This window comes from Callorhinus ursinus, unplaced genomic scaffold (genome assembly GCF_003265705.2).
Source record: "Callorhinus ursinus isolate GAN/ISIS: 27379988/994484 unplaced genomic scaffold, GSC_fseal_2.0 scaffold6, whole genome shotgun sequence".
Taxonomy (NCBI): Eukaryota; Metazoa; Chordata; class Mammalia; order Carnivora; family Otariidae; genus Callorhinus; species Callorhinus ursinus.
The window spans coordinates 44,335,058-44,361,794 of NW_027397068.1; the positions used below are offsets into that span (position 1 = coordinate 44,335,058).

Consider the following 26,737-nt stretch of genomic DNA (forward strand, 5'->3'; position numbering starts at 1 on the left):
TATTCATTTTACAATAATTTTTATTCGAACGTGAATTATCCCCATTTTACTGATGAGAAAGCTGAAGACCCAGAAGCACCGTGTGTGATTTTTTAAAAACCTCTTATAGGTATATGACATGCTGCTTATATTTGGCAGAATTGAAAGTAATGTACATAGACTTAATGTACATGTACTTTACACTGTTACCACAATGTAAAGTTACCTGGAACAGACAAAAGTATTCTGAATGTTTTGCCAAATGTAAATTGAAATATGTGGTATTCTGTCTCTTGTCACTTTGGGAAGTATTAAGATTTTGTATTTAAGAAATACATATGAGTTGTGGGGAGCCTAACAAGATGTATTGTGCATGGCCAGTTCTTTTTAGGGGAAATAGGTAGACAGCATTGATTAACCAGTTGAGAAGCAAGCACTTTCACTTATAACTTAGATTGTTAAGTTACAAGATCTTTGAAGGCAAGGGTTTATCTCAAAATACTTTGAAGCTCCTCTAAATGCCTAACACATATGAAGAGTTCATATCAGGTAGAACTTACCATAGGTTGGGAAAAAGTTGTACTTTACTAGTTTGTGTGACTTAGAGTTTCTGGTAAAGGAATTGATTGGAAATGGAATTAAAGGTTGAAAAAGAGTTTGGAAATCAAGTACTGCATAGTGATCAGTTCTTTCCACTGAGACTGTGTGCCACTTCCTTTTCTAGATAAGTACAATCTTTTCCAAAACTTGCTATCATTTTGAACCTTGTCTATTGAGGAACCAGGGCCACAGAAAAAAGCAGTAAGAGAATGGATTGTTGGACTGGATGTGCTGTGATGAAAACCTAAGAGGATTGTTTTTCAAGTTTTGATGGGCATAGTAAACATTTTTTACTGACTACCCCTTTTGTAACCGCTGTACCCATTTTTGAATGCTTGATCTTGGAAAATGGCAGAAATCCTTATGGTGATTAAATGCTAAATATTCCTTGTTTAAAACAGCAGAATCAACTGGTACAGAGAGATTGTCATTCATTTTAAGCAGCAGTTAATTAGTGGTTGCCAATCTCTGTGAGACCTTTACCTCTATTTACGTATCACTGGTGCACTTCCTCTGTCATTTTCTGTGCTTTTAAAATATCTGTGGTTTCCTAGTACTATGGGATAAAATCAAATCAGATGCTTCTTTAGCAGGGCACACAAAGACTTCATGATTTGGCTTCTGATTACCTTTATACCTTCATCTCTTGGTGTTCCATTGCTTGTTTGACTCAGGGCCATGTATGTGGCTCTGACCTCAATCTCTCCCACTCCCCAGCCACCTCTGCACCCCATACTTTTAGCCTATGTCCATCTTCTCACCTCTCTCTCATTATTACTTTTAATAAGCATCCTAACACATTACTGTAGGAATTAGGCCATATTGTGATTATGTTTTGCTTGCATGTATGTTTCCTTATTTAACAAAGTAGGTGTGTATCTTTAGATCCATCAATACTCAGTGTTGTATATGGATATGGTAATTTTTTAATAAATGTTCATCTGACTCAATAAGGCAGAAATGAACAAATTTATGTGAGTGTTTAAGCCCGATACCATCCAGTTGGACAAATCTCGTCCCTTTCTTTCCCTTTCTTCTTCTGCTTTAGGGCAGCCTCAATATTCATGTCATTTTCTCCCTTGTTTTTACATGATTGTAACATTTGTGGAGCTTCAGTGATTACAAAGTGTTTTCATTTGGTGTTTTTGTTTTGCTTTTTTTGTGTATTTTGGCTATTCTCACCTAAGTTTTATAAACTCTGATTTGTAGGTAAGGAAATTTAGACTTTGGATTTAACTGGGTGCAGAAGAGTAAGGGAGAGGGAGACTCAGGTTTTTAGATTTCTTATCTGGCAGTGATTTCCTTGTATAATAGCTGCCTTATTTCACGTTATCCTTTCTCCCTTGGCCATCTGCAATTTATCATTATAGTCTTCGTGTGCTGCTTCAGGGCTGATCTTTAAGTGCACTGACAGAATTTTTATACATTCCCAAGGTATGTGTTAGTAAATTCTTTAAAAAAAAGTTTGTCAACTAGATGGTTAATGTTATTTAAAGTAAAATAAAAGGGACGCCTGGGTGGCTCAGTTGGTTAAGCGTCTGCCTTTAGCTCAGGTGGGATTGAGCCCCGCATCGGGCTCCTGCTCAGTGAGGAGCCTGCTTCTCCCTCTGCCGGCCGCTCCCTCTGCTTATGTGTGCTCTCTCCCCCTTTATTTATTAATAAATGAAATCTTAAAAAAAAAATAAAGTAAAATAAAATTCAGAACGTGTATTTTTTTTTATATTCTTCATTGAAAAACATACTCATTTTCTTAGCTGAATATTTGTTCTCTATCTGCCAGGTCTTGTATGAGAATACAGAGACGAGCCAAAATGATCTGTTTCTTGCCTTTACAAAGCCCACCTGTTTATGGGGAAGACTGACATTAATAAAATAAACAAACACATAAATCTAACAGTGCAATTCTGATAAGTGCTAGGAATGAGAGAAGTACATGGTAGTAAGAAATTTAAAAAAAAAAAAAGGGTGATTTGACCTAGTCATGGAGACTTTCTCAGGAGGGATATGATAGGTAGTAATTTGTCCATGGGGGATATGGAAGGCAGGAAGTGAAGAAATGTTCATTCAGAGAAAACCTGTTGAAGGGAGTGGCTAGTGTGGTTGGAAGCCTGATCAAGGGGAAGGGAAGTCTGATAGAGATGAGGCTGGTGTGGGAGGTGGGAGGCAGGACCATTGCAGGGCTTACAGATCCTAGTCTTTATCCTAATATCCAACTTTTGAAGCAAGAGGTAAGGCTAGACCAATTAAGAGGCATATTCAGTAATTTAATAAACAGTATTTACTTGGTGACTAGGGAAGGGTAGAAATGTAGGTGGATTCAGGAGATACTTAGGATAAACTTGGTAAGACCTGCTGATGTTTTGGATACAAGCAGTAGGAGAAGGGCAATTTCAGTGGTGGATTTCTGGCTTGAAAAAGCAGATGGATAATGGTGTCATTGGGGGTGGGGAGCTTTTAGGGAGTAAAGAAGAAACAGATTATGACCTCAGGGTTTTTTTTGCCCTCAAGACATCCAGGAAGAAATCTAAAATAGACCATTAGAAATCTAGATCTAGGGCTTACCGCCATGTACTTCTCATTCCTAGCACATACCAGAATTGCATGGTTACATTGATGTGTGTGTTTATTTTGTTAATGTCAGTCTTCCCTATAAGCAGGTGGGCTTTTATTTTTGCTTTCCCATAAACCACTGTGTAGCACACATATATAATAGGTGCTTAATAATAATCTGAGTTGAATTAAGATATTGGAAGAGTTGAAATACAGTTTTAATATTATATGTATTTTCTCTTATTTTCTTAGGATGGCTGGCTGTGGTGAAATTGATCATTCGATAAACATGCTTCCTACGAACAGGAAAGCGAATGAGTCCTGTGCGAATACTGCACCTTCTCTAACTGTCCCTGAATGTGCCATTTGTCTGCAAACATGTGTTCACCCAGTCAGTCTGCCTTGTAAGCATGTTTTCTGCTATCTGTGTGTAAAGGGAGCTTCATGGCTTGGAAAGCGATGTGCCCTCTGTCGACAAGAAATTCCTGAAGATTTCCTTGACAAGCCAACCTTATTGTCACCAGAAGAACTCAAGGCTGCGAGTAGAGGAAATGGTGAATATGCATGGTATTATGAAGGAAGAAATGGGTGGTGGCAGTACGATGAGCGCACTAGTAGAGAGCTGGAAGATGCTTTTTCCAAAGGTAAAAAGAGCACTGAAATGTTAATTGCTGGGTTTCTGTATGTTGCTGATCTTGAAAATATGGTTCAATACAGGAGAAATGAACATGGACGTCGCAGGAAGATTAAGCGGGATATAATAGATATACCAAAGAAGGGAGTAGCTGGACTTAGGCTGGACTGTGATGCTAATACTGTAAACCTCGCGCGAGAGAGCTCTGCTGATGGAGCAGACAGTGTCTCCGCACAGAGTGGCGCTTCTTCCGTTCAGCCTCTAGTGTCTTCCGTAAGGCCCCTGACATCAGTAGATGGTCAGTTAACAAGCCCTGCAACACCATCCCCTGATGCAAGCACTTCTCTGGAAGACTCTTTTGCTCATTTGCAACTCGGTGGAGACAGCATAGCTGAAAGGAGTCATAGGGGGGAAGGAGAAGAAGATCATGAGTCGCCATCTTCAGGCAGGCTACCGGCACCAGACGCGTCCACTGAAGAAACCGAATCAGACGCCAGTAGTGATGGTGAGGATGTATCTGCACTTGTTGCACAACACTCCCTGACCCAACAGAGACTTTTGGTTCCTAATGCAAACCAGACAGTATCTGATCTATCAGATCCTGATCGATCAGTAGCAGGGGGTGGGACAGTGAATGCTGGTGTCAGATCTAGAAGGCCTGATGGACAGTGCACAGTAACTGAAGTTTAAATAAAAGTCTTCAGCTCCATGCTCAAAGTTAAAATGGTTATCTGTAAATTTCTGCCCACATAACATTATACTCATCCCTGGTAGTGCATTTTTGGGAGTTGGGGTGGGAAAGGGTATGGGGAGGACAGACCTGTAAATTAAAATGTCTAACATGTCTCTGTTGAGGAATTTATTTAATATAAGGAACTTGGCGTTAATAGTTGAGAGCTGTTTAGTAATAACCCCGTTTTCTTGATGTCTATTTTATAGTTTTTTTAAATTTCTTCAGTTCTTTTGGCCAGCGTGTGTGTATTATCTGTGCATTAACAGTCTTCATCTGACTCTTGCATTGTGTCTTATTTTTCTGCATGGACTGATGTAAAACCATTACTAAAATTTGGCACCTATGAGATGTCTTGTATTGGTATGAACAGGAAGCTTAATGTGAGAATAGATGGGAATCTGGGATTTTAAAATAGATGAATAACAACTATTAAATAGTAAAGTTACTGAAATGGAAATGTGAAGAAAACAGCCAATAACTCACGTTTCAGAATCTTGTCTGTAACATACTTCATGGCGTTTCCCATAGGCTTTGCTGTCTAGTCCTTGTAGTTTGAGGTTTCTCTTGATCTGCATTTTTCTTTTTGATTACAGAATTTATAATTTAATAAATACTAGAGTTTATCAAAAATAATTTGTCTGTTGTTTGAGTCTGGAAAGAGGATGGAAACATTTTGACATTTGTGGCCAAAGGTCAATAAACAGGTAGTGGTTTGAATTGGTTGTATTCAGCTTAGTCACCTGCTCAGGAAAGTTTGATTTTTTTTTTTTCAGAGACTATTTAAACAAGCAATTGCATGGAATAAGTATGTATGGAAATAAACCTAAAGCTCGTGAGACTTAAATTTCTTACATAACTGATAGTAGAGACATGTATTTTAGATGTTCATTACCAGTCTTCATTAGTGGTCTGATACTAATGAATTAAATGGGTAGGCTTATTTTAAACAGCATTAGTAGACACAAATTTACTTTACAAAAAATGTAGAATCTGTGGCAAAATAGCAAGTCTTGGGTTAACCTGGTAATCCAGAATTTGGATCTGAAAAATGGTAATGTGAGTTTGTCTTAATATATTTTAATTCAAAACAGTAGGATCATGTTGAAGCATAAGCAAGTTATTTTTAATATGTTTTTCAAATGTGACTTGAATGTTACCATAGCAAATAAAAACTGTCACTACTTTGAAATTATCTTTTAATCTCTTGTTGTGATAGGTTAGAATTGGGAGTTAATTCTTTGACTTACATATTTTTTTTAAAGCCTGGATTATAGAGATGATCATGAAAGTTTGAGTTGTGCATTTGTATTAAGTCTACTTTCAAAATATAGCTAGTTATGGAAAAGAAAGGTTAGCTACTTTAACATATGCAAATGTTACAGGATGCTTCATGAGTCCCTCTGACATCTTAGGAAGTTTTGATGTAAAGTTAAATTTTATTACTACGTAAACAGTAGTACTTACTAGTTCGGAAATCCCACGGCACACACATAATGGCCAATTTTGTAGAGTCAGTAGACTTTCCACATGATGGCTATTGTTTAGTAGAGAGTAAAGAAAACTATTAAAATATCAAATAAGACTCCAAATTTGTAGGAGGGTAAGGTGGGAAGCATTTTTATTCAAAAGAACCATAAAAAAATAAGGAATAAAAGAGCCATTGACCAATTCTTTTTTAAAGATTTATTTTTGATTTATTTTTAAGTAATCTCTACACCCAGTGTGAGGCTTGAACTCACAACCCCAAGATCAAGAGTCACCTGCTCCATACCAACTGACCCAGCCAGGCGCCTCCTCCCCAAATCTTTACCCCCCAGCTGCTTAAAGCAGAAGAAAATGATTGATCATAGCTTTTCTTATCTTGTCCCTGACCCCTCTCCATTTTTGTTCTTCAGTGCAAGGTTAATTATTTTTGTAAATTATTTCCAGGTAAGACAACAACCCAAGAATAGGTTTTGTGGAAAGGTTTTTCCTTTTAAAAATTGGGGTTGGTTATAGGGTAAGAACTGCTGTGGGAATTGATAACTTTTAAGCCAAAAGTGTGTATTTTAGCTAAATGTTTCAGATTACTTGATAGTATGAGTTCAGCTATTCAAAAAATGATTAAAGTAGCCTTCAAATAATTCTGGCATTTAACTTTATAAAGGTTAATCATTGGAGTTTTACTTGTAGTACATTGTATTTTTTTAAAACTATTTATTAAACTTTCCCTTTCTAGCAATAGCCTCTTTATTTGCAGGTCCACCCCAAACTGTTCCTACAAGATCTTTTTCAGTCTGTAATGCTTCCTCTAAACAAAGCTCTTTGCCTGAAGAAACAGATCTTTTCAAAGCTCTAATTACTTCCGGTGGCCCTCTGATAAACTGCTTTAGCCACTCTTGTGCCTCTCCCAGACATTCAGTTTCATCTGAAGACTGCAAGACCTCTTCAACCATTCCTATGTTTAAAGCTTTTTTTGAATCCAGTTTGAGGGCCCCACTTAACACTTTGAGAGCCTGCCTACTGCCAATGATTTCAACTAGTCGAGTAGCACCACCCCAGCTTGGTATTATACCCATCTCTTTGTGGACGAATCTGATCTCACTGTCTGCAGTCATTAATCTGCAAAAGAGAAAAGAAAAAACTTCATCTTAACTAAGTGTGATTTAGTCATAAAGTCCTACTCATATCTAATCTGAAATCTCCATAGATCTTTATAGGTAGATTTGTTACATTAAAACCTGAAAGTTCAAAGAATCTGGCTAAGTATACAATTCAGTTTACTACACAGTCCTTAATATTTGCCTTTGAAAACTATCAGCATTTTTATTGTGTTTGTTTATCCTTTGCTTTGGCAAATAAGAATTTAGTTTTTATTTTACGCTTATTTCTAGAAGCCCAAATTATCTTTCTAAAGTGAGTGGTGGCCTAATTAGAAAATCTGGATTGAGTGAAAATTCGAGAGTAGGAAATGTTAGGGTCATACTGTGGGCAAAAAAAAAAAAACAAAAACGCATAGTAAAGGTCAATAGTTGTCAGGAAAAAATTGGTTCTTAACCCAGCATCTATACAGTCTTCAAGCAAATATTTACTAAGCACTACCTATGCCAGGTTGTCTAGGTGTGGGACTACAGTAATGACCAAAATAAAACCCTGGGCTCAGGTGACATTCCTGATAGAAGAAAAAGACACTGAACAATATAGGACCAGTGGTGATAAGTGCTATAGAAAAAATGGGGGGGGGGGCGCCTGGGTGGCTCAGTCGTTAAGCGTCTGCCTTCGGCTCAGGTCATCATCCCAGGGTCCTGGGATGGAGCCCCGCATCAGGCTCCCTGCTCAGTGGGAAGCCTGCTTCTCCCTCTCCCACTCCCCCTGCTGGTATTCTCTCTCTCTCGCTGTCTCTTTCTCTGTCAAAGAAATAAATAAAATCTTTAAAAAAAAAAAAAAATGGGGCAAGGGACTAGAGAATGAGGAGATGTGTGTTGGGGGTGTTAACTAGTCCTCAGAACAAGCATATGAGGAAGTACAGTAATTCCCCATTTTACAGAGGGAAACTGAAGCCACAGAGACTAAATAAATAGCTCACTCAAAGCCATGCCACTATGGCAGAGCCAGAACTTAAACCCAGGAAGGTTAGCTTATTATGCGTGCTCCCCTCACAGTACACCTAACAGCGAGACTAGGACGGAAACAGGGATGCCATTAAAGCGGACAGTGGCATGGGTTGGACTAACAATAATGATTTCCTATAGCAGGGATGCATTTTTCCAAAGCAAGGTTTTTATGAATAGGGTGATTAAGAAGCAAAGTGGAACAAGGAAGGGGAGTGTTAACATAAATCAGTGGACACAGTAAAAGGCTTCATATTTGCCAGTTAAATATCCATTACACCATTAACAGAATGCACAAAGCTATCCTGTGTAGGAAATACTACCTATGAATTTTATTTTGACTGCATACTTGAATGAGCTTTCACTGTTAAAACCTCTAATTTGGAACAAAGGTCATGTCTGAATTTTAATTTTTTTAAGAAAAAATACAGCTGTCAAACTACTCGCTATGCAAAAGAAGGCCTTATGTTAGTTCTGCTTTCCAAAGTGTAAATGCTCAGCTGCAGGTGTTTTGGTTCTATTAGCACCAAGAACAACAGACTCTTAGTCTTTGACTCTTTAATCAGGAAAAATATTCCAGTAAGTTCTCACAAAAGCCTATTTATTAACCCACTGGGAAAGAACTTTCTCTTCACAGCTGTGAACTCCTACAAGGGAATATCTGCCTCAATTATGAACAATTGCTTTTAGAGGCAAATAGCCATGAAAATAGTAGTTTTCAGTAAATTTAAGTGGGAAGGAAGAAAGAACAAATTTCCTAAGAATCGAATCTAGCCCAAAATTGTGAGAGGAGTACTGCCTTGTTACAATAAACAGAAAACAATGTCAAAAATTAAGAAAGAATAGAAATTACAAAAATGTCCAATAGTCTTGGAGATAGGAATACCGTTAATACTGAAAACAGTTCTATAAAACTTTTCACAGCGTAAATTGAGTGTGTCACAGTTCTAAATTATATCCTAGAATTGACAGCTGATGTTAGCTCAGAGCTATGCCTACAATACAGAAAAGGATTATATCAAATACATTCACTTAGAATCTGCTTAACATTTAAAAGCTGGTTAAAGCCCAAGATGTGGGGATAGTGTAGATGAGCTTATGACAACAAAAGTTATCTATGTAAGCACACTGATATTTGGAATTCTCTGCTTCTAAAGAATATTTCTATACCATGTATTTTTTTTCCTCTGCTGTATTTTACAAGGTCAAGTATGCTTTTTGGAATCATATTTTACAACTCTAACAAATCTTGAGGAAATCTTTGTAAAAACTACCTGTTGTGATCAAACTCTGACATCCATTTTTTACATATCATCCCTAGGGTGTGTTTGTGTACTGATACACATTTAATATAAATTAGCAAATACTACCAAAAAATTTATTAATGACAAAAGAACACAAGGTAGTTTAACAATGAGAGAAATATGAAACATTCAGATGGTAACCTTTCACGAAACTATTAATCTAAAAATTTAAATATAAAATTTTAAATGTTGATAACCATAATCTACAAAGAAAATGTCCAATATCCAAAAATAGAAACAGCTTCCTGATAGACCTTCCAGGATTATACACTACTTCTAGAATTTAGATGTAGGTATACCACCTGTAATGTAATTTATTGCAAGTGATTATACAGAAAACTGGAAGACCTAAATCTTAAAATTCAAGATTTAACAGCAAACTCAATTTATAGAATGTTAAACTCCCTTATTTTGACAAGTAAAAGATTTACAAGTATCTTCTCCTTATCAATATAATTATTATTGGCAATGTTTGAAATCTGACAGATTTCAGAATTCCAAATATCAGTGTGCTTACATAGATAATAACTTGTTGTCATAAGCTCATCTATACTATCCCCACATCTTGGGCTTTAACCAGCTTTTAAATGTTAAGCAGATTCTAAGTGAATGTATTTCTGACATAATCCTTTTAGAGAGGGGATGAGGAAATTAATCAAATATCGATACACTCCTCATCACTGCGTGGATGCAAAAGTAAACCACCCGTAGTAAAAAGTATCACCTTTGACAGGTGTTGCAAAGTCAGTGATGATACCTCAAAGGACTGTTCGGTGTGCTAGTACTTTCTAATAAGTTAGCTATAAGTTGCAGGTCTTTGAACAAATGTATTCAAGAAGAACTATTTTTAAAGATTTTAAATATTAGAGAGAGAGAGAGCAAGCTCATGCAAGCGTGGGGAGGGGCAGAGGCAGAGGGACAGAGAGAGAGAGAATCTCAAGCGGACTCCCTGATGGGCATGGAGCCTGAGGCCAGACTTGATCTTAGAACCCGGGGATCATGACCTGAGCCAAAACCAAGAGTCGGACCCTCAACTGACTGAGCCACTGAGGCGCCCCCAAGAAAAACAATTTTAAAACAATTATCAAGTTTTGCTTAAAAAGGAAGTTTTTAAAGTAAAAGTTAGAAAGGGTTTTTTGGGGTGGCTCAGTCGTTAGGCATCTGCCTTCGGCTCAGGTCATGATCCCAGGGCCCTGGGATCGAGCCCCGCATCAGGCTCCCTGCTCTGCGGGAAGCCTGCTTCTCTCTGCCTCTGCCTCTGCCTCTGCTTATGTTCCCTCTCTCGCTGTGTCTCTCTCTTGTCAAACAAATAAAATCTTAAAAAAAAAGGGGGGTTAAATTTTTTATTTTTAAGTAAAAGTACTTTTAGTGAACTCAGTTAATAAAGAATTGGGAAACCAATAATTATGTTGGGAGACAGTAAGGCTTGAATGCGAAGCGCACAGACTTGAACCGGACTGCCTGGCTCTGCCGCTGGACTGGCTGCGCACCACACCCGGGAAAATACAGCAAAGAAAGAGACACACGGTACAAAGGGGATGAGAAAGATTAAACTACTTAACATCCCTGGGCTTCAGTATGCTTGTTTATAAAATAGATGTAATAGCACTGATGCCACAGAATTATGAATATTAAATGAGTTAAAATATGAAAGGTGCTTAGAATATATTTGCCACAATTCGTTTAAGTAGAAGAAATCTTAGAGGGATTGCATCTGTGTATGTTTAAAAAAAAAAGTCTGTGAAATCTGCCTCAGCCACATCCACAGGAGAGCAAAGTATTCTACTTTTATTTGGAATACAAAAGTTGTATACATTTTGTAGCCTCACAGCGCCTGACACCTATTAAACTATGTATACTAGCTTGTATGAAGTTGGTTGCGTTGATAGGTGGGTCACTACAAGTAACAGTAGTGTTTCTGCTAGAAAAGTAGTATAAAGTTGTTTCCTGGACTGGGGCGCGTGGGTGGCTCAGTCGTTGGGCATCTGCCTAAAAAGTTGTTTCCTGGACTAAAATGACTTGATCCTTAAAGTACTGAAAGTAAAAGAACTATACTTACACTGGGAAGCCCAATAAACGATGGTATACTATATCATTCCTCAATATCTGTTAACAGAGACTACAGAATATATACAATTCTTATTTACAAGTAAAGGTAGAAATAATACCGTGTTCTATAGATAAGGCTGAAACAGAAGATCCCAAGTTGATTTAAAAAAAAAAATAGACATATGTCTAAGATTAACTTAAGGAATATTGTGTAATATAAGTACAAGCATAAATATTTTTAAATTTTAAAGAAAGCATTCATGTTACAAATTAAGTAATACACTGTCATAAATCTAAAGTTTGGAATCATTGATTTAAATAAATTTTAGTCTATGGCCAGAAACTGCTAGTCCTTTTACAGTACATGTTAAGAGCCAAAGACAACAAAACAAATTTTGATGACATGAGGAAATACATTATATAAAAAGTATATAATTAGCAAGAGCATCTCTGATCACAAACAATGCTTTTAAATCATGCTTGAACATCAGCACTGATTTGTTTGCACATGTACTTTCCTGGCACCTTCTCCCTCCTGCTTTCTACCTGACATCGCACCCCACGACAAATTATGAAAAAGAGAGGGGCGCCTGGGTGGCTCAGTTGGTTAAGCGACTGCCTTCAGCTCAGGTCATGATCCCGGAATCCCAGGATCGAGTCCCACATCGGGCTCCTCGCTCAGCGGGGAGTCTGCTTCTCCCTCTGACCCTCTTCCCTCTTGTGCTCCCTATCTCTTATTCTCTCTCTCTCTCAAATAAATAAATAAAATCTTTAAAAAAATTATGAAAAAGAGAAGGCAAGAACTGACAGATTCTCTCCATAATCTCCCCCATAATCTACTCTGAGAGTAGATTTCCTACTCTTAAGTGAATGGCCTCATGAGGCTCCATTTATTCTATACAGAGACTGCCTGAGTAAGGAAGTAGATGGTTGAATGAGTGAACTTTTGTAGTCGTGTATGGAAGGGGGTGATGGTAGAATGAGGGAAGAGCAGATGGGAAAATGGGGATATCAACTCTGATTTTAATATTCAGTTAGTAAGCCTGCTCAGAGGTGAATTTTCTTGATATTACAGGATCTAAAGTAAGAATTTCCACATAATATGGTGGTAACTGCAAAACAAGCCAACATAGGCAATGTGATTGCTTTCCTGAGGTGGACATCTCATATTCAGAGAACAGGCACTACCATATCAGAAATGAAATTTGCTTTTTAATTACTCTGAGATCTGGGAATATGTGTGTGTCTGTGTCTATGTGTGCGCACACACAAGCATGCACATTTGTCTCTGTGCAAGTGTATGTTTTATATATAGATATTTTCCATTTTATTTATAAACAAAGTTCATATTTTAAGAAAAGGGCTACCTATAGTAGCTCCCTTGGGATAAGCATGCTTACAGCTCCCTTTCTTTGCAATATACCTTGGACTAATGGGTAGCAGCTGGAAATGCTAATACCTGGGGCTAAAGGTTATTATTTAGATTCATGAAAACAGTGTTAAAGAATGGAAACAAATTAGACAGGCAGACTCTAAATTGCACAGTTGAGAATTTTATTTCATAAGGCTGATGGGAGGAATAAAAATGTGTTTTTCATCCTGTGTATAAAGAGCTAAATCCTTGATCTTCCAAAGAAAAACAGGAAAAGAAAATGCAAACAATTCACACACACACACACACACACACGCACTGAACATGAAAATTTAAACGTTACCAACAACCTTAAAAAGGCAAATTAAAAGTTAATTTTTGGTTATCAAAATTAGAAAAGCAGCTTTAAAAGATTATACTCATTAAAAGACAGGATGCTCTCAAATAGATACCATCTACTGCTGGTATTAGTATAAAGTGGCAGAATCTTTTCTGAAGGATAACTTGGCATTATGTATGAAAAACTTTGAACATTTTCATATCCTTTGATTAAGTACTTGAACTACTTACAGGATTTATTCTAAAGAAATAATCTGAAATGTAGTAAAGTCTTATATAAGACAGTTATCACAGCATTAATCATAATAGAGAAAAACTGGAAACAACCAAAGGAGGATACTTTAGTACATCCATACTGATGGAATATTTTATGCTTATTAAATTCATGTTTTCAAGTATATTTAAATATACTGCAAGACTGCTTTCCTTTCTTGGATCTCTAGAGATCAATCCACTTCCAAACTTTTTCAGATTGTTGGCAGAATTAAGTTCCATGCAATTTTAGAACTGAGGTCCCTGTTTCTGTGCTGGCTTTCAATTGGTGGGTTGTTATCTTCTAAAGGCCACCTGCATTCCTTAGTTTGAAGTCCCTTTCTCCACTCTGGAAGCCTCACGCCTCTAATCTCTCTCACTTCCCATTCTGCCCCATGTCTTTATTTCTTAAAGGCTCATGTGATTAGATTGGGTCCACCCAGATAATCCAGGATGATCTCCCCGTTTTCAACTTCAGAACCTTAATTACATTGGCAAGGTCCCTTTTGCCAAAAGTTATTACAGTTGACCCTTGAACAACACGGGCGTTAGGGGCACTGACCCCATGCATAGGAGGTTCCCCCTGCCAACATAGTCGATTAACACATATTTTGTATATGTATTATATACTATATTTTTACAAAAAAGTAAGCTAGAGACAAGAAAATATTTAGAAAACCGTAAGGAAGAGTAAATACATTTACAGTACTGTAAAAAATCCGGGTATAAGTAGACCCATGCAGTACAAACCTGTGCTGTTCCAGGGTCAACTTATAACAAGTTCTGAGGAAGAACAGAATGTGAGCAGACATCTTTGGGGGGCCATTGTTCTGTCTACCACATCACCTAAAAGCATAATGGAAGTACCTAAGCTTGATTTTCCTTTCGTTCCACTGTGCTATTAATTTTCCTGCACTACAGCAGCTAGCTCCCACTACCACCATCACCCCCTTTTCACCTTTCACCTTCTAGATAACTGCTGGCTAGCTATTCAAGGATTCTTTTTGTTCTATTGTTTTAGTTGTTAGTAAGTAAAGACTTCATGGGGAAAACAATCTCCATTAGGAAGAAAAAATGAGTTTTTGCTGGAACTATAGCATTATTACTCTTAGGTGAACGTTAAAAGCACTCTTAACACCTGTTGAGGAATCCAGATTTCATTAAGTGTAGACCCTAGACCTGCATAGTTCCAGAACCCCAAACAAGACAGAATATAAGGGCATGATTGGTCCCCTGCTGTGCTGTCACTTTAAAGAATAACATGGGTATAGAAATCTAATTAAGGCCTGACTGAATGTGAATAAAAGGTATGTATCATAGTTGGTGGAATTAATGTATTCTGTTAAGAACTTTCCTAATTACAAAATATTTCAAGTACACAGAAAATAACATACTCACGTGCCCACTACCCAGATTTTACAAATGTTAACATTTTGCCACATTTATTTCTGAACTCTATTCTCATCCCTTTTCCTTCTCTTTCTGACTTCTTTCTGTCTCCAGTGGCAGCTAATATCCTGAAGTTAGAATCATTTCCATGCATGATTTAACTTTTAATAAATATTCTATACTCAAATAGTAAACTTCTGCACGAAGTAATAATATTTCAGTTTTATGTCTAGTATCACAAAAGACAGTGTACCCTGACTGCCAACACTGGTCTTAAATTGTTCAATATTTGGCAGGTAATTTCTATATTGAAAATGAATTCATCAGACTATCATAGTATGATGACATGAACCATTAAGATAATTCAATTAACCCTGTCTACTCTGATTTATCACTTCCACTGTTGAAGGACCTTTAGGGTTATTTCCTGTTTTGGGCTATTATGAATGGTGCCACTATGAACATTCTAGGACCTGTCTGTAGATTAACATCTGTATGCATTTCTATTGGATTTATACTATATTAAGGGTTTTTTTAATTAATTAAATTCAATTTAGTTAACATATAATGTGTTATTAGTTTCAGGGGTAGAATTTAGTGATTCATCTGTTGCATGTAACACCCAGTGCGCATTACATCAAGTGCTCTCCTTAATGCCCATCACCCAATTACCCCATCCGCATACACCCCTCCCCTTTAGCAACCCTCAGTTTGTTTCCTAGAGCTAAGAGTCTCTTATAATTTGCCTCCCTCTTTGTTTTTATCTTATTTTATTTTTCCTTCCCTTCCCCTATGTTCATCTGTTTTGTTTCTTAAATTCCACATATGAGTGAAATCATATGGTATTTGTCTTTCTTAGACTGACTTATTTCGCTTAGCATAATATCCTCTAGTTCTATCCACGTTGTTGCAAATGGCCAGATTTCATTCTTTTTGATGGTTCGGTAATATTCTATTATATATATCATACACACACACACACACACACACACACATATACACACCACCTCCCACATCTTCTTTATCTATTCATCTGTTGATGGACATCCGGGCTCTTTCCATATTTTGGCTATTGTGGACATTACTCCTCTAAACACCGGGGTGCATGTGCCCCTTCGAATCACTTTGTGTATCCTTTGGAGAAATACCAAGTATTACAATTGCTGGGTCGCAGGATAGTTCTACTTTTAACATTTTGAGGAACCGCCATAATGTTTTCTAAAGTGGCTGCACAGCTTGCATTCCCACCAACAGTGCAAGAGGTTTCCCTTTCTCTGCAACCTCACTAACACCTGTTGTTTCCTGACTTGTTAATTTTAGCCATTATGACGGGTGTGAGGTGATATCTTATTGCGGTTTTGATTTGTATTTCCCTGATGCCAAGTGATGTGGAGCATTTTTTCATATGTCTGTTGGCCATTTGGATGTCTTCTTTGCAGAAATGTCTGTTCATGTCTTCTGTCCTTTTTAAATTTTTTTGTTATGTTAATCACCATACATTAGTTTTTGATGTAGTGTTCCATGATTCATTGTTTGTGCATAACACCCAGTGCTCCACGCAGAATGTGCCCTCTTTAATACCCATCACCAGGCTGACCCATTCCCCCACCCTCCTCCCCTCTAGAACCCTCAGTTTGTTTTTCAGAGTCCATCATCTCTCATGGTTCGTCTCCCCCTCCGACTTATTCCCCTTCATTCTTCTCCTCCTGCTATCTTCTTCTTTTTCTTTTTTCTTAACATATGTTGCATTATTTGTTTCAGAAGTACAGATCAGTGATTCAACAGTCTTGCACAATTCACAGCGATTACCATAGCACATACCCTACCCAATATCTATCACCCAGCCACCCCATCCCTCCCTCCCCCCCCCCCCACTCCAGCAACACTCACTTTGTTTCCTGAGATTAAGAATTCCTCATATCAGTGAGGTCATATGATACATGTCTTTCTCTGATGGACTTTTTTCACTCAGCATAACACTCTCCAGTTCCATCCACGTCGTTGCAAATGGCAAGATCTCATTCCTTTTGATGGCTGCATAATATTCCATTGTGTATATATACCACAGCTTCTTTATCCATTCATCTGTCGATGGACATCTTGGCTCCTTCCACAGTTTGGCTATTGTGGACATTGCTGCTATAAACATTGGGGGGCACGTACCCCTTCGGATCTCTACATTTGTATCTTTGGGGTAAATACCCAGTAGTGTAATTGCTAGATCGTATGGTAGCTCTATTTTCAACTGTTTGAGGAACCTCCATACTGTTTTCCAGAGTGGCTGCACCAGCTTGCATTCCCACCAACAGTGTAGGAGGGTTCCCCTTTCTCCGCATCCCCGCCAACATCTGTCGTTTCCTCACTTGTTAATTTTAGCCATTCTAACTGGCGTGAAATGGTATCTCATTGAGGTTTTGATTTGGATTTCCCTGATGCCGAGCGATGTTGAGCACATTTTCATGTGTCTGTTGGCCATCTGGATGTCTTCTTTGGAAAAATGTTCATGTCTTCTGCTCATTTCTTGATTGGATTATTTGTTCTTTGGGTGTTGAGTTTGATAAGTTCTTTATAGATTTTGGATACTAGCCCTTTATCGGATATGTCATTTGCAAATATTTTCTCCCATTCTGTCGGTTGTCTTTTGGTTTTGTGGACTGTTTCTTTTGCTGTGCAAAAGCTTTTTATCTTGATGAAATCCCAATAGTTCATTTTTGACCTTGCTTCCCTTGCCTTTGGCGATGTTTCTAGGAAGAAGTTGCCGCGGCTGAGGTCGAAGAGGTTGCTACCTGTGTTCTCCTTTGGGATTTTGATGGATTCCTGTCTCATGTTTAGGTCTTTCATCCATTTTGAATTTATTTTTGTGTATGGTCTAAGAAAGTGGTCCAGTTTCATTCTTCTGCATGTGGCTGTTCTTTGAGAGAACAAAATGCTAACAGGTTAACAACGTCCCCAGCAAATATACTGTATACAAATCAGAAAAGACCTGAAACCAGGGGAAAAGAAAGGGAAAGAAAGAAAAAAAGAAAGAGAAAAGAAAGAAAAAAAAAAACAAAAAGAAAAAGATAAAAACAAAAACAGAACAATACAAAAAAAACAGAATATGATCAAATATGATCAGGCTAGTGCATAGATCAGTGCCACACACTAGATTTTGGGCGTATTTTGGTCTGTTAAAAAAAAGTGCCTCCTAAAATTTTAAAGGAAGAAAGACTTATATATGTACAAAATAAGGGTTGATACAATGAAGGGATGGAAGATGACTATACAGATGAAAATTATAAAAGATTTTATAAAAGGAATTGATAAGAAGTTGTTTGCAAAAAGAAAGAAGATTTAAAAAAAAAGAAAAAAAAAGGGGGAGAGAATGTGATCAGGCAGGAGACGAGAACAAAGCCATACACTAGTGATTTAGGGTATATTTTGATCTGTTGGAAGAAACTGTATCTCAAAATTTTAAAAAGAGAACAACTTATATATATATGCCAAAAATAAGGGTAACTACTATGAAGGGATAAAATATGACTCTACAAATGAAAAATAAAAAAATGTTTTTTTAAAAAAGGGATTGATAAGATGTTGGTTGAAAAAGGGAAAAAGAAAAATTTAAAAAAAAGTTAAAAAAATTAACTTTGAAAAACTAATGAATCATGGTAAAAAAAAGCCATGAATTCTATGTGCAGTATTCCCCTAGCGCTGGAGTTCTCCCGTTCTCCTTGATCGGTAAACTTGGTCTTGGCTTGCTGGCTGTTCGTGCTGATCTTCTGGGGGAGGGGCCTGTTGCTGTGGTGCCCAAATGTCTTTGCCGGAGGCGGAATTGCCCCGCCCTTGTCGGTCCGGGCTAAGCAAGCTGCTCGGTTTTGCTCTCAGGAGCTTTTGTTCCCTGCAAGCTCTTGGTACAGCTTTGGAGGACCAGGGTGAAAATGGTGGCCTCCCAATCTCCGCCCGGAGGAACCGAGATCTCGGGGCCCCCCTCCTCAGTGCGCCCCCAAAGAAAAGGAGTCACTCCCGTCTCCCCGGTCTCCGGCCACACTCCGTGCTCAGCTGGCCTGTGACCGAGTGTTTCTATCTCTGGCACCCGACCCCATGTGGAGTCTCCAAACCCGGCAGATCCCTGCGGTGCGCTCCCGCGCCGCTCCTCCCGGGGGAGGAAGGGAGGGGAGTGTCTCCGGCTCTGCCACTTGTTGGGTCCCTGCTGGAAGAGCAGTGGCCCGACTGTGTCGCGGATCACAGTTTATGGCAACCCCGAGCGGAGAGCCCGCGCCTCCGCTCCGTCTCTGCAGCCGGCTTCCTCGCTCCGATACCTGGGAGCTCTGCTGCACTCAGGCAGCCCCGGTCTTTCTGTGACCCCGAGGGTCCTGAGACCACACTGTCCCGCGAGGGTTCCACTCCTCGCTTAGCCACTGGAGCGACGTCCCTCAGCGGAGCCGACTTCTAAAAGTTCCGATTTTGTGCTCCGCGGCTCTATCACTTGCCAGAAGTGGCCGATGGAGGCCCCCTGCCCCGCCGTCTATCCTCCCGAATATCGCCTCGGATTCACTTCTCCATACGTCCTACCTTCCAGAAAGTGGTCGCTTCTCTGTTCAGAGAGTTGTTGCTACTCTCTTCGGTCTCCTGTTGAGTTCGTAGGTGTTCAGAATGGTTTGATCCCTATTCAGCTGAATTCCTGAGACCAGACGAAATCCAGGTCTCCTACTCCTCCGCCATCTTGCTCCGCCCCCTCTTCTGTCCATTTCTTGACTGGATTTTTTGGTTTTTGGGTGTTGACTTTGAGAAGTTCTTTACAGATCTTGGATACCAGCCCTTTATCTAATGTGTCATTTGCGAATATCTTCTCCCATTCCTTATAGTTTTATTGTTTCCTTTGCCGTGCAAAAGCTTTTTATCCCGATGAAGTCCCAATAGTTCATTTCTGCTTTTGTTTCCCTTGCCTTTGGAGACGTGTCTAGCAAGAAGTTGCTGTGACCGAGGTCATAGAGGTTGCTGCCTGTGTTCTCGAGGATTTTGATGGATTCCTGTCTCATGTTTAGGTCTTTCATCCATTTTGAATTTATTTTTGTGTATGGTCTAAGAAAGTGGTCCAGTTTCATTCTTCTGCATGTGGCTGTCCAATACCATTTGTTGAAGAGACTGTCTTTTCCCATTGGATATTCTTTCCTGCTTTGTCAAAGATTAGTTGACCATAGAGTTGAGGGTCCATTTCTGGGTTCTCTATTCTGTTCCATTGATCTATGTGTCTGTTTTTGTGCCAGTACCATACTGTCTTGATGAATACGGTCTGAAGTCCAGAACTGTGATGCCTCCCGCTTTCTATTACAGTTTTTTGTAGGTTACGAGGCCCAACAAAAGACTCACTAGCTTAAAATCAAGATTTCAGTAGGGCTGCATTCCTTTCTGGAGGCTCCAGGGGAGAGTCCATTTCCCTACCTTTTCCAGTTTCTAAAGCCTGACCACAATTCTTGGCCTATGGCCACACTCCTCCATCTTCAAAGCCTGCACTGATGGGTTACATTCTTCTCATACTCATCAATTCTGATCTTGCTTCTACCACTAACCCTCCTTTTCTGACTCTGAACTTTTCAGTGTCCCTTTATAGCATCTTAGGACCCTTGTGCTTACACTGGGTCTACCCACCAGGATAATCCCCCTGTTCTAAAGTCAGCTGAGTAGCAACCTTACATCCATATGCAACCTAATTCCCCCTTGCCATATAATGTAACATGTTCACAGGTTCTAGGGCTTGGAAGGCCATTTTCTGTCAACCACAGACACATAGGAATAGAATTACTGTGTTTTAGGGTATGTGACATTCTACGTTAGTAGATACTGGGCATTTTCCACTGTACCAACTTACACGCCCAATAGTACTTTCTGAAAGCTGCAGTTGCTTCACACCCTTGCTAAAACTTGATATATTCTATCTTTTTCATCTTAGCTTTTCTTGTGGGAGTATAATAAAAAGGTGTGATTTTAATTCCCATTTCCTTAATGGCTAATGAAATTCAGTGCTTTTTAACTTTTTTTTTTTTTTTTTGGCCATTCAGATATCCTCTGACAAGTTAAGAGTTTTCTGCCCCTTTATTTTAACTGGGTTGTCTGTCTTATTGCTTTGAAGGAGTTCTTTATATATTCTAACTATGTCTTTTGTCAGATATAAATATTGAGATAATCTCTCCCTCTGCAAGTTGAATTTTCATTCTTTTAGTTATGTTTTTGATAGAAGTTATTAATGTTAATATAGTCTAATTTATCAATCTTTCTCTTTATGGTTAGTGATTATTGTGTCCTGTTTTAGAAATCTTTGACTACTTTAAGACCACAAAGATATTCTCCTGTTTTCTTTCAGACAGCTTCACTGTTTTACCTTTCACTTTTATATTTGCAATTCATCTTGAATGGATTTCACAAATTTACATACACTTACTAAAGAGCCCATTCTTTCCTAATGCACTAACAGTGTCACATTTGTCTTAGATTAAATTACCATATATTTTGGATCTGTTTCCGAACTCTGTTGGTCAGTTTTTCTACCCTTGTATGTATAAAAAGCATCTGTTTAAATTACTTTAGTTTTGGGGTGCCTGGGTGGCTCAGTCGTTAAGCATCTGCCTTCGGTTCAGGTCATGATCCCAGGGTCCTGGGATCGAGCCCTGCATCGGGCTCCCTGCTCGGCGGGAGCCCTGCTTCTCCCTCTTCTACCCCCTCTGCTTGTATTCCCTCTCTCACTGTCTCTCTCTGTCAAATAAGTAAATAAATCTTTAAAAAAATAATTAATAAATAAATAAATAAATAAATAAATAAATAAATAAATTGCTTTAGTTTTATAACAGGTTTGCTATCTAGTGGTATAAGCCTTCTAACTTTGTTCTTTGTGACTTCCTTAGTTCTTGGTACTCTGCATTTCCATATGAATTTTGAGACTGTTCATTCACATACACACACACACACACACCAACTTGCTGTGATTTTCATTGGAACTACCTTGACTCTGTGGATTATTCTGGGGGAGAGGTCAATCTTTACAGTATTGAGTCCTTTATTCCATGGACATGGTATATTTCTATTTCACCATTTATTTAGGCATTCTTTAATTTCTCTCAGTATTGTTTTCCAGCTTTCAAAGTAAAATTCTGACATGCCTTTTGAGTTGTTCCTAGGTGTTAGGTTTTTTTTTTTCCTAATGCTACTCTGAATGGTATTGTTTTTTAAATTTTGTTATTTATTTGTTTGCTGCTGGCATATAGAAATGCTATTGACTTTTATTAACCTCACAGCCAGCAAACTTACAAAATTCACTTATTAATTCTAAAGATTAGCTATCTATATTCTTTTGGATCACAATGATGTCATATGTGAATAATAAGATTTCTTATAATCCAATCCTTATAACTTCTTTAATCTTGCCTTACTGAACTGTCTAGGATATCTAGTATAATTATGACCAGAAGTCGTGATAGTACTATCCTTGTTCCTTTTTTTTTTTTTAAAGATTTTATTTATTTATTTGAGAGAGAGAGAATGAGAGATAGAGAGCATGAGAGGGAAGAGGGTCAGAGGGAGAAGCAGACTCCCTGCTGAGCAGGGAGCCCGATGCGGGACTCGATCCCAGGACTCCAGGATCATGACCTGAGCCGAAGGCAGTCGCTTAACCAACTGAGCCACCCAGGCACCCACTATCCTTGTTCCTGAGGTCAGAGGGAAAGCTTTCACTATTTTTATCATTATGAGATGTTTGCTGTAGGATTTTTGTAAATGTTCTTTATTAGACTAAGAAAGTTCCTTCCTAGTGTGTTGAGTTTCTATCATGAATGGATGTTGAATTTTGTCAAACGCTTTTTCTGCATCTATCAGCTTGTAATACTCTGTCTTCCTTTTTTGTTAATATGGTATATTACACTAATTGGTTTTCTAATGTTAAACCAACCTTGAATTTCTGGAATAAGCCCCTCGTAAGTCACGACATCTTACCATTAGATTAAATTTGTTAATATTTTGTTAAGGATTTTTACATTTATGTTTATGGGATTGGTATTTGCTTTCTTAAAATGTCATTTCTAGATTTTGGAATAAACATTATACTCATTAAAAGAGCTGGGAAGTATAACTTCCTTTTCTATTCAATAAAAGTGTATGTAATATTGATGTTATTTCTTTCTTAAATGCTTGGAAAACTTCACAGATAAATCTGCTAAGTTTTAAAAACTAAAATTTCAGGGGTTGGTCTAGAAGACTGCTGCCGATTGATTCCTAATCTTTACACACATCCTCTCCCAAATTACAAAATTAACAAGGGGTGAAAGAAAGCCACACCAACAGGATTACTCAGAGACAGAGAATACTGCATCCTTGAAATTATCTTTAAGTACAGAAATAAACACCAAATTTAAAAAATGATTTCCTGCTGCTGTTGCAAGCCAATGGGCACAACGTGATAACGAGGAGGTTTAACACATCCATGTAAAACTGGATAGGGAAATGGAAGACTTTGAGGAAGTACAGTTAAAATCCATGTAAAACAGGACAGGGAAATGGAAGACTTTGAGGAGGTACAGTTAAAATCCATGTAAAACAGGACAGGGAAATGGAAGACTTTGAGGAGGTACAGTTAAAATCCATGTAAAACAGGACAGGGAAATGGAAGACTTTGAGGAGGTACAGTTAAAGTCACCCCCAGAATGAGAAAATCTAACACTAACTCTGTTCTAAAAAATTGAGTACAATTTGGGGATTTGGTAGTTCACAGCACGGGTTATAGAAAAGGAGCTTGAAAATGAATGAGGCTAAAATTGATAGTTTGAATAAGCACAGCTCCTGAAAAAAGACCCAGATAAGTAGAGAAGGGGTGATTCCCTCTGAGAAAAAAAAGAAAAAATTAGAGGGAAAAATAAGGATTCTGTAGAAACAGAAGAGATACAAGCCATGCTAGCTCCTCCTCCATTTCCTAATGCATCCATTCAAAAACTAAACTGTGAGAAGTTGGCACTCTCAAATTAGGAATTCCAGCCAAAAAATATTCACAAATAGAAAATATCAAGCTAATTCTATAAAAAGCTACTGTAAGAATAAAGCAGAACATGTAAATTCAAACATTTCTGCTGATGAAAAGCACCTCCCTCCCCATGTAAAACCATGAAATAGAAGAAAAACTGGTAATGACCACTCTAAAATGCATTTAATATCTTCAGATAGCATAATTTATATGAAAAAAAATACTGAATCAGAAATTTAAATGCTTTTTTTTTGAGACAGAGAACACACTGGTGTGAGAGTGGTGGGGGGTGGAGGGGGAGGGAATCTTAAGTAGGCCCCATGCCCAGCACAGAGCCCCATGCGGGGCTCAATCTCACAACCCTGAGATCATGACCTGAGCAGAAATCAAGAGTCAGACACTTAAACGACTGAGCCACCCAGGTGCCCCATGAATCAGAAATTTAAAAACCAGAAGTAGAAATCAATCCCCCCACATACCAAAAAAAAAAAAAAAAAAAAAGCACAGGGGCTGGGAGATAAAAGTGAATGAGAGTTGACTGAACTCAAGAGAGAAATAGAAGAAAAAGACGAGAATAGGTTTAAATAAAAATTAAATACAGGGCACTGAAGAAAAGCAGGAAAACAACCAAGAGAATGAGAATTGGTTAAAAAAAAAGAAAAAGGAGTTAGAGAAATAAGCAAATAAGTAATATATGAATAACTGGAACTGAAACTACAAATATTGAGAGTTCATTGGGTACCTGGGAAAAGTGACTAAAGAATCAACTCTGAGACATATCCTAGTAAAATACTAGACTTTACAGATAGAGAAAACTCAGGGCCTCCAAGCAAAAAACAAAAACAATAAAGAACTTATAAGGGCAAAATAATTATAATGCCAGTGGACTTATCAAAAGCAAAAAGGTACCAGACCCAGATGGTTTCACAGGGTTTACCAAGCCTTTACACATGTAGTTCTGATGTCATATAGATTGTTTCTGAGATAGAAAATGAAGGAAACACCCCAATTTTTTTAGTGAAGTATAACACTGATACCTAAATCTGCCATATGTAACACAAAACATAAAATTAGACCAATTTATTTATGTATACTGTAGTGGACAGTCTTCAAGATGACCCCTAGTGATCATTGCCCCCTGGTGTTTACATCCTTGTACATGGGATCTTTTCCCCTTGAGTGTGGACTGGACCTAGTAACTCTCATCTAATAAACAATACAGCAAAAGAAATGGGATGTCCCTTCCAAGATTAGGTTCTAAGATTGTGGGTTTCTATCTTGTCTATTCTCCTTCTCTCAGAACCTCTAATTTGGGGGAAGCAAGCTTCCAGGTTATAAGTAGCCCTGTGGCAAGCCCACACAAGCCCAAGAAACTGATATTCCCAGCAAATAGTCAGTGAGGACCTGAGGCATGCCAACAGCCACTGAGTGAGCTTTGAATCAATCTTCCCTCAGTTGAGTCCTGGCTGACATCTTGATTATAGCCTCATGAGAGACCCTGAGCCAGAGGCACCCAGCCAAGTCATATGTAGACTCCTGACCCCTAGAAATAATAATTGTTTATGTTTTAAACTCTAAGTTTTGAGGTGGTTTATTACTCAGCAATAGGTAACTAATACAAATATCAAAGTAAAAACCCTAAATATTATCAAACAGATTTCAACACCATATTAAGGAAATCATACACCCTGAGTAAAAGGGGTTTATACTTTAATTAATGTTAGAAATCAATTATTATAATTAATCATATCAATAGGTCTAAGAAGAACAACCATTTATCTTCATAGATGGTGAAAAGTCCTTAAATGAAATTTAGTACCTCAAAACTCTTGAAAAAATAGGAATGGAAGGATAATTCTTCAGCATGAATCTATATACAAATGTAAACCTCAATCCTAAAGCTAGCCTCTTACTTAAAGGGAAACACTAGGGGCGCCTGGGTAGCTCAGTTAAGCATCTGACTCTTGATTCCAGCTCAGGTCATGATCTCAGGGTCAGGAGATCAAGCCCCCTGTCAGGCTCCGCACTCAGAGAGGAGTCTGCTTGAGACTGTCTCTCTCCTTTTCCCTCTGCCCCATGCCCCCCTCCCATTCGCACACTTTCTCTAAAATAAATAAATCTTTAAAAAAAAAAAAAGGGTGCAACATGTGTACTTCACATAAGAAAAGAGACTTTGCAGATGTAATTAAGATTACATACATTAAAATAGGGAAGTTATATGAGTGAGCCCAATTTAACCACATGAGCTCTTAAAAGCAGAGAACTTTCTCTAGCTAGAGTTACAGAGATGCAGCAGAAAGGTAAATGAGAAAAACTCAACCCACCATTGCTGTAGGGGGCCACATGGAAAACATGACAAGGAATGCATATATCCTCTAGGAGCAAAGACTGGTTCCCAGCTGAAAGTCAGCAAGGAAAGCAGGGACCTCAGTCCTACAAGTGCATAGAACTGAAATCTGCCAGTTGTAATCAGGATGAGCCTGGAAGTGGTTTCTCCCAGAGTCTCCAGAGCCCAGTCCAGCCAACATACTGATTTTGGCCTTTTGTGACCAGGTTTAGAGAAACCAGTGAGCCCAGCCAGACCTCAGACCTATACATTTGTGAGATAAACTGATTTTTAAGCTACTAAATTTGTGGCAATTTGTTATGGCTGCAATAGAAAACTAATACTCAAATAAGTGTTTTCTTAATTTATATTTCATTCTAAATATTTTAATTAGTCAAGATAGATTAAAGTTAGAAGCAAATTATTTTATCACAGTTCTAGCTGTGATTTCCTCACATCAATTTTATCACTACAAGGAAAACATAACGTTTGAATGACTAGATTCTGAGCACTGAGGAATGCCAATTTTGAATTCGTAAGTCAGTGTTTTGCTTTTGAAAATGTTTTTAAAATATCATTTTCTCTAAGAATGTTTTATATGAAAATTAGGACTCCACTGAATGCAATTTAATAT

The 26,737-nt window shown here is 38.1% G+C and overlaps 2 protein-coding genes across 9 annotated transcripts in view; one reads left to right on the plus strand and one right to left on the minus strand.

The window, feature by feature from the left end:
- RNF146 (ring finger protein 146) overlaps positions 1-5,130 on the plus strand; it is an 18,532-nt gene extending 13,402 nt beyond the window's left edge. For all 3 annotated transcript variants that reach the window (XM_025865288.2, XM_025865284.2, XM_073893895.1), the window contains exon 3: positions 3,382-5,130. In XM_025865288.2, coding sequence (XP_025721073.1) covers positions 3,382-4,453 — 1,072 coding nt within the window. In that variant the 3' untranslated portion in view covers positions 4,454-5,130. The remainder of the gene's footprint in view (positions 1-3,381) is intronic.
- Positions 5,131-6,164: 1,034 nt separating this feature from the next.
- The window catches only part of ECHDC1 (ethylmalonyl-CoA decarboxylase 1), a 59,708-nt gene continuing 39,135 nt past the window's right edge, over positions 6,165-26,737 (minus strand). For all 6 annotated transcript variants that reach the window (XM_073893898.1, XM_025865302.2, XM_073893900.1 and 3 more), the window contains one exon: positions 6,165-7,097. In XM_073893898.1, coding sequence (XP_073749999.1) covers positions 6,689-7,097 — 409 coding nt within the window. In that variant the 3' untranslated portion in view covers positions 6,165-6,688. The remainder of the gene's footprint in view (positions 7,098-26,737) is intronic.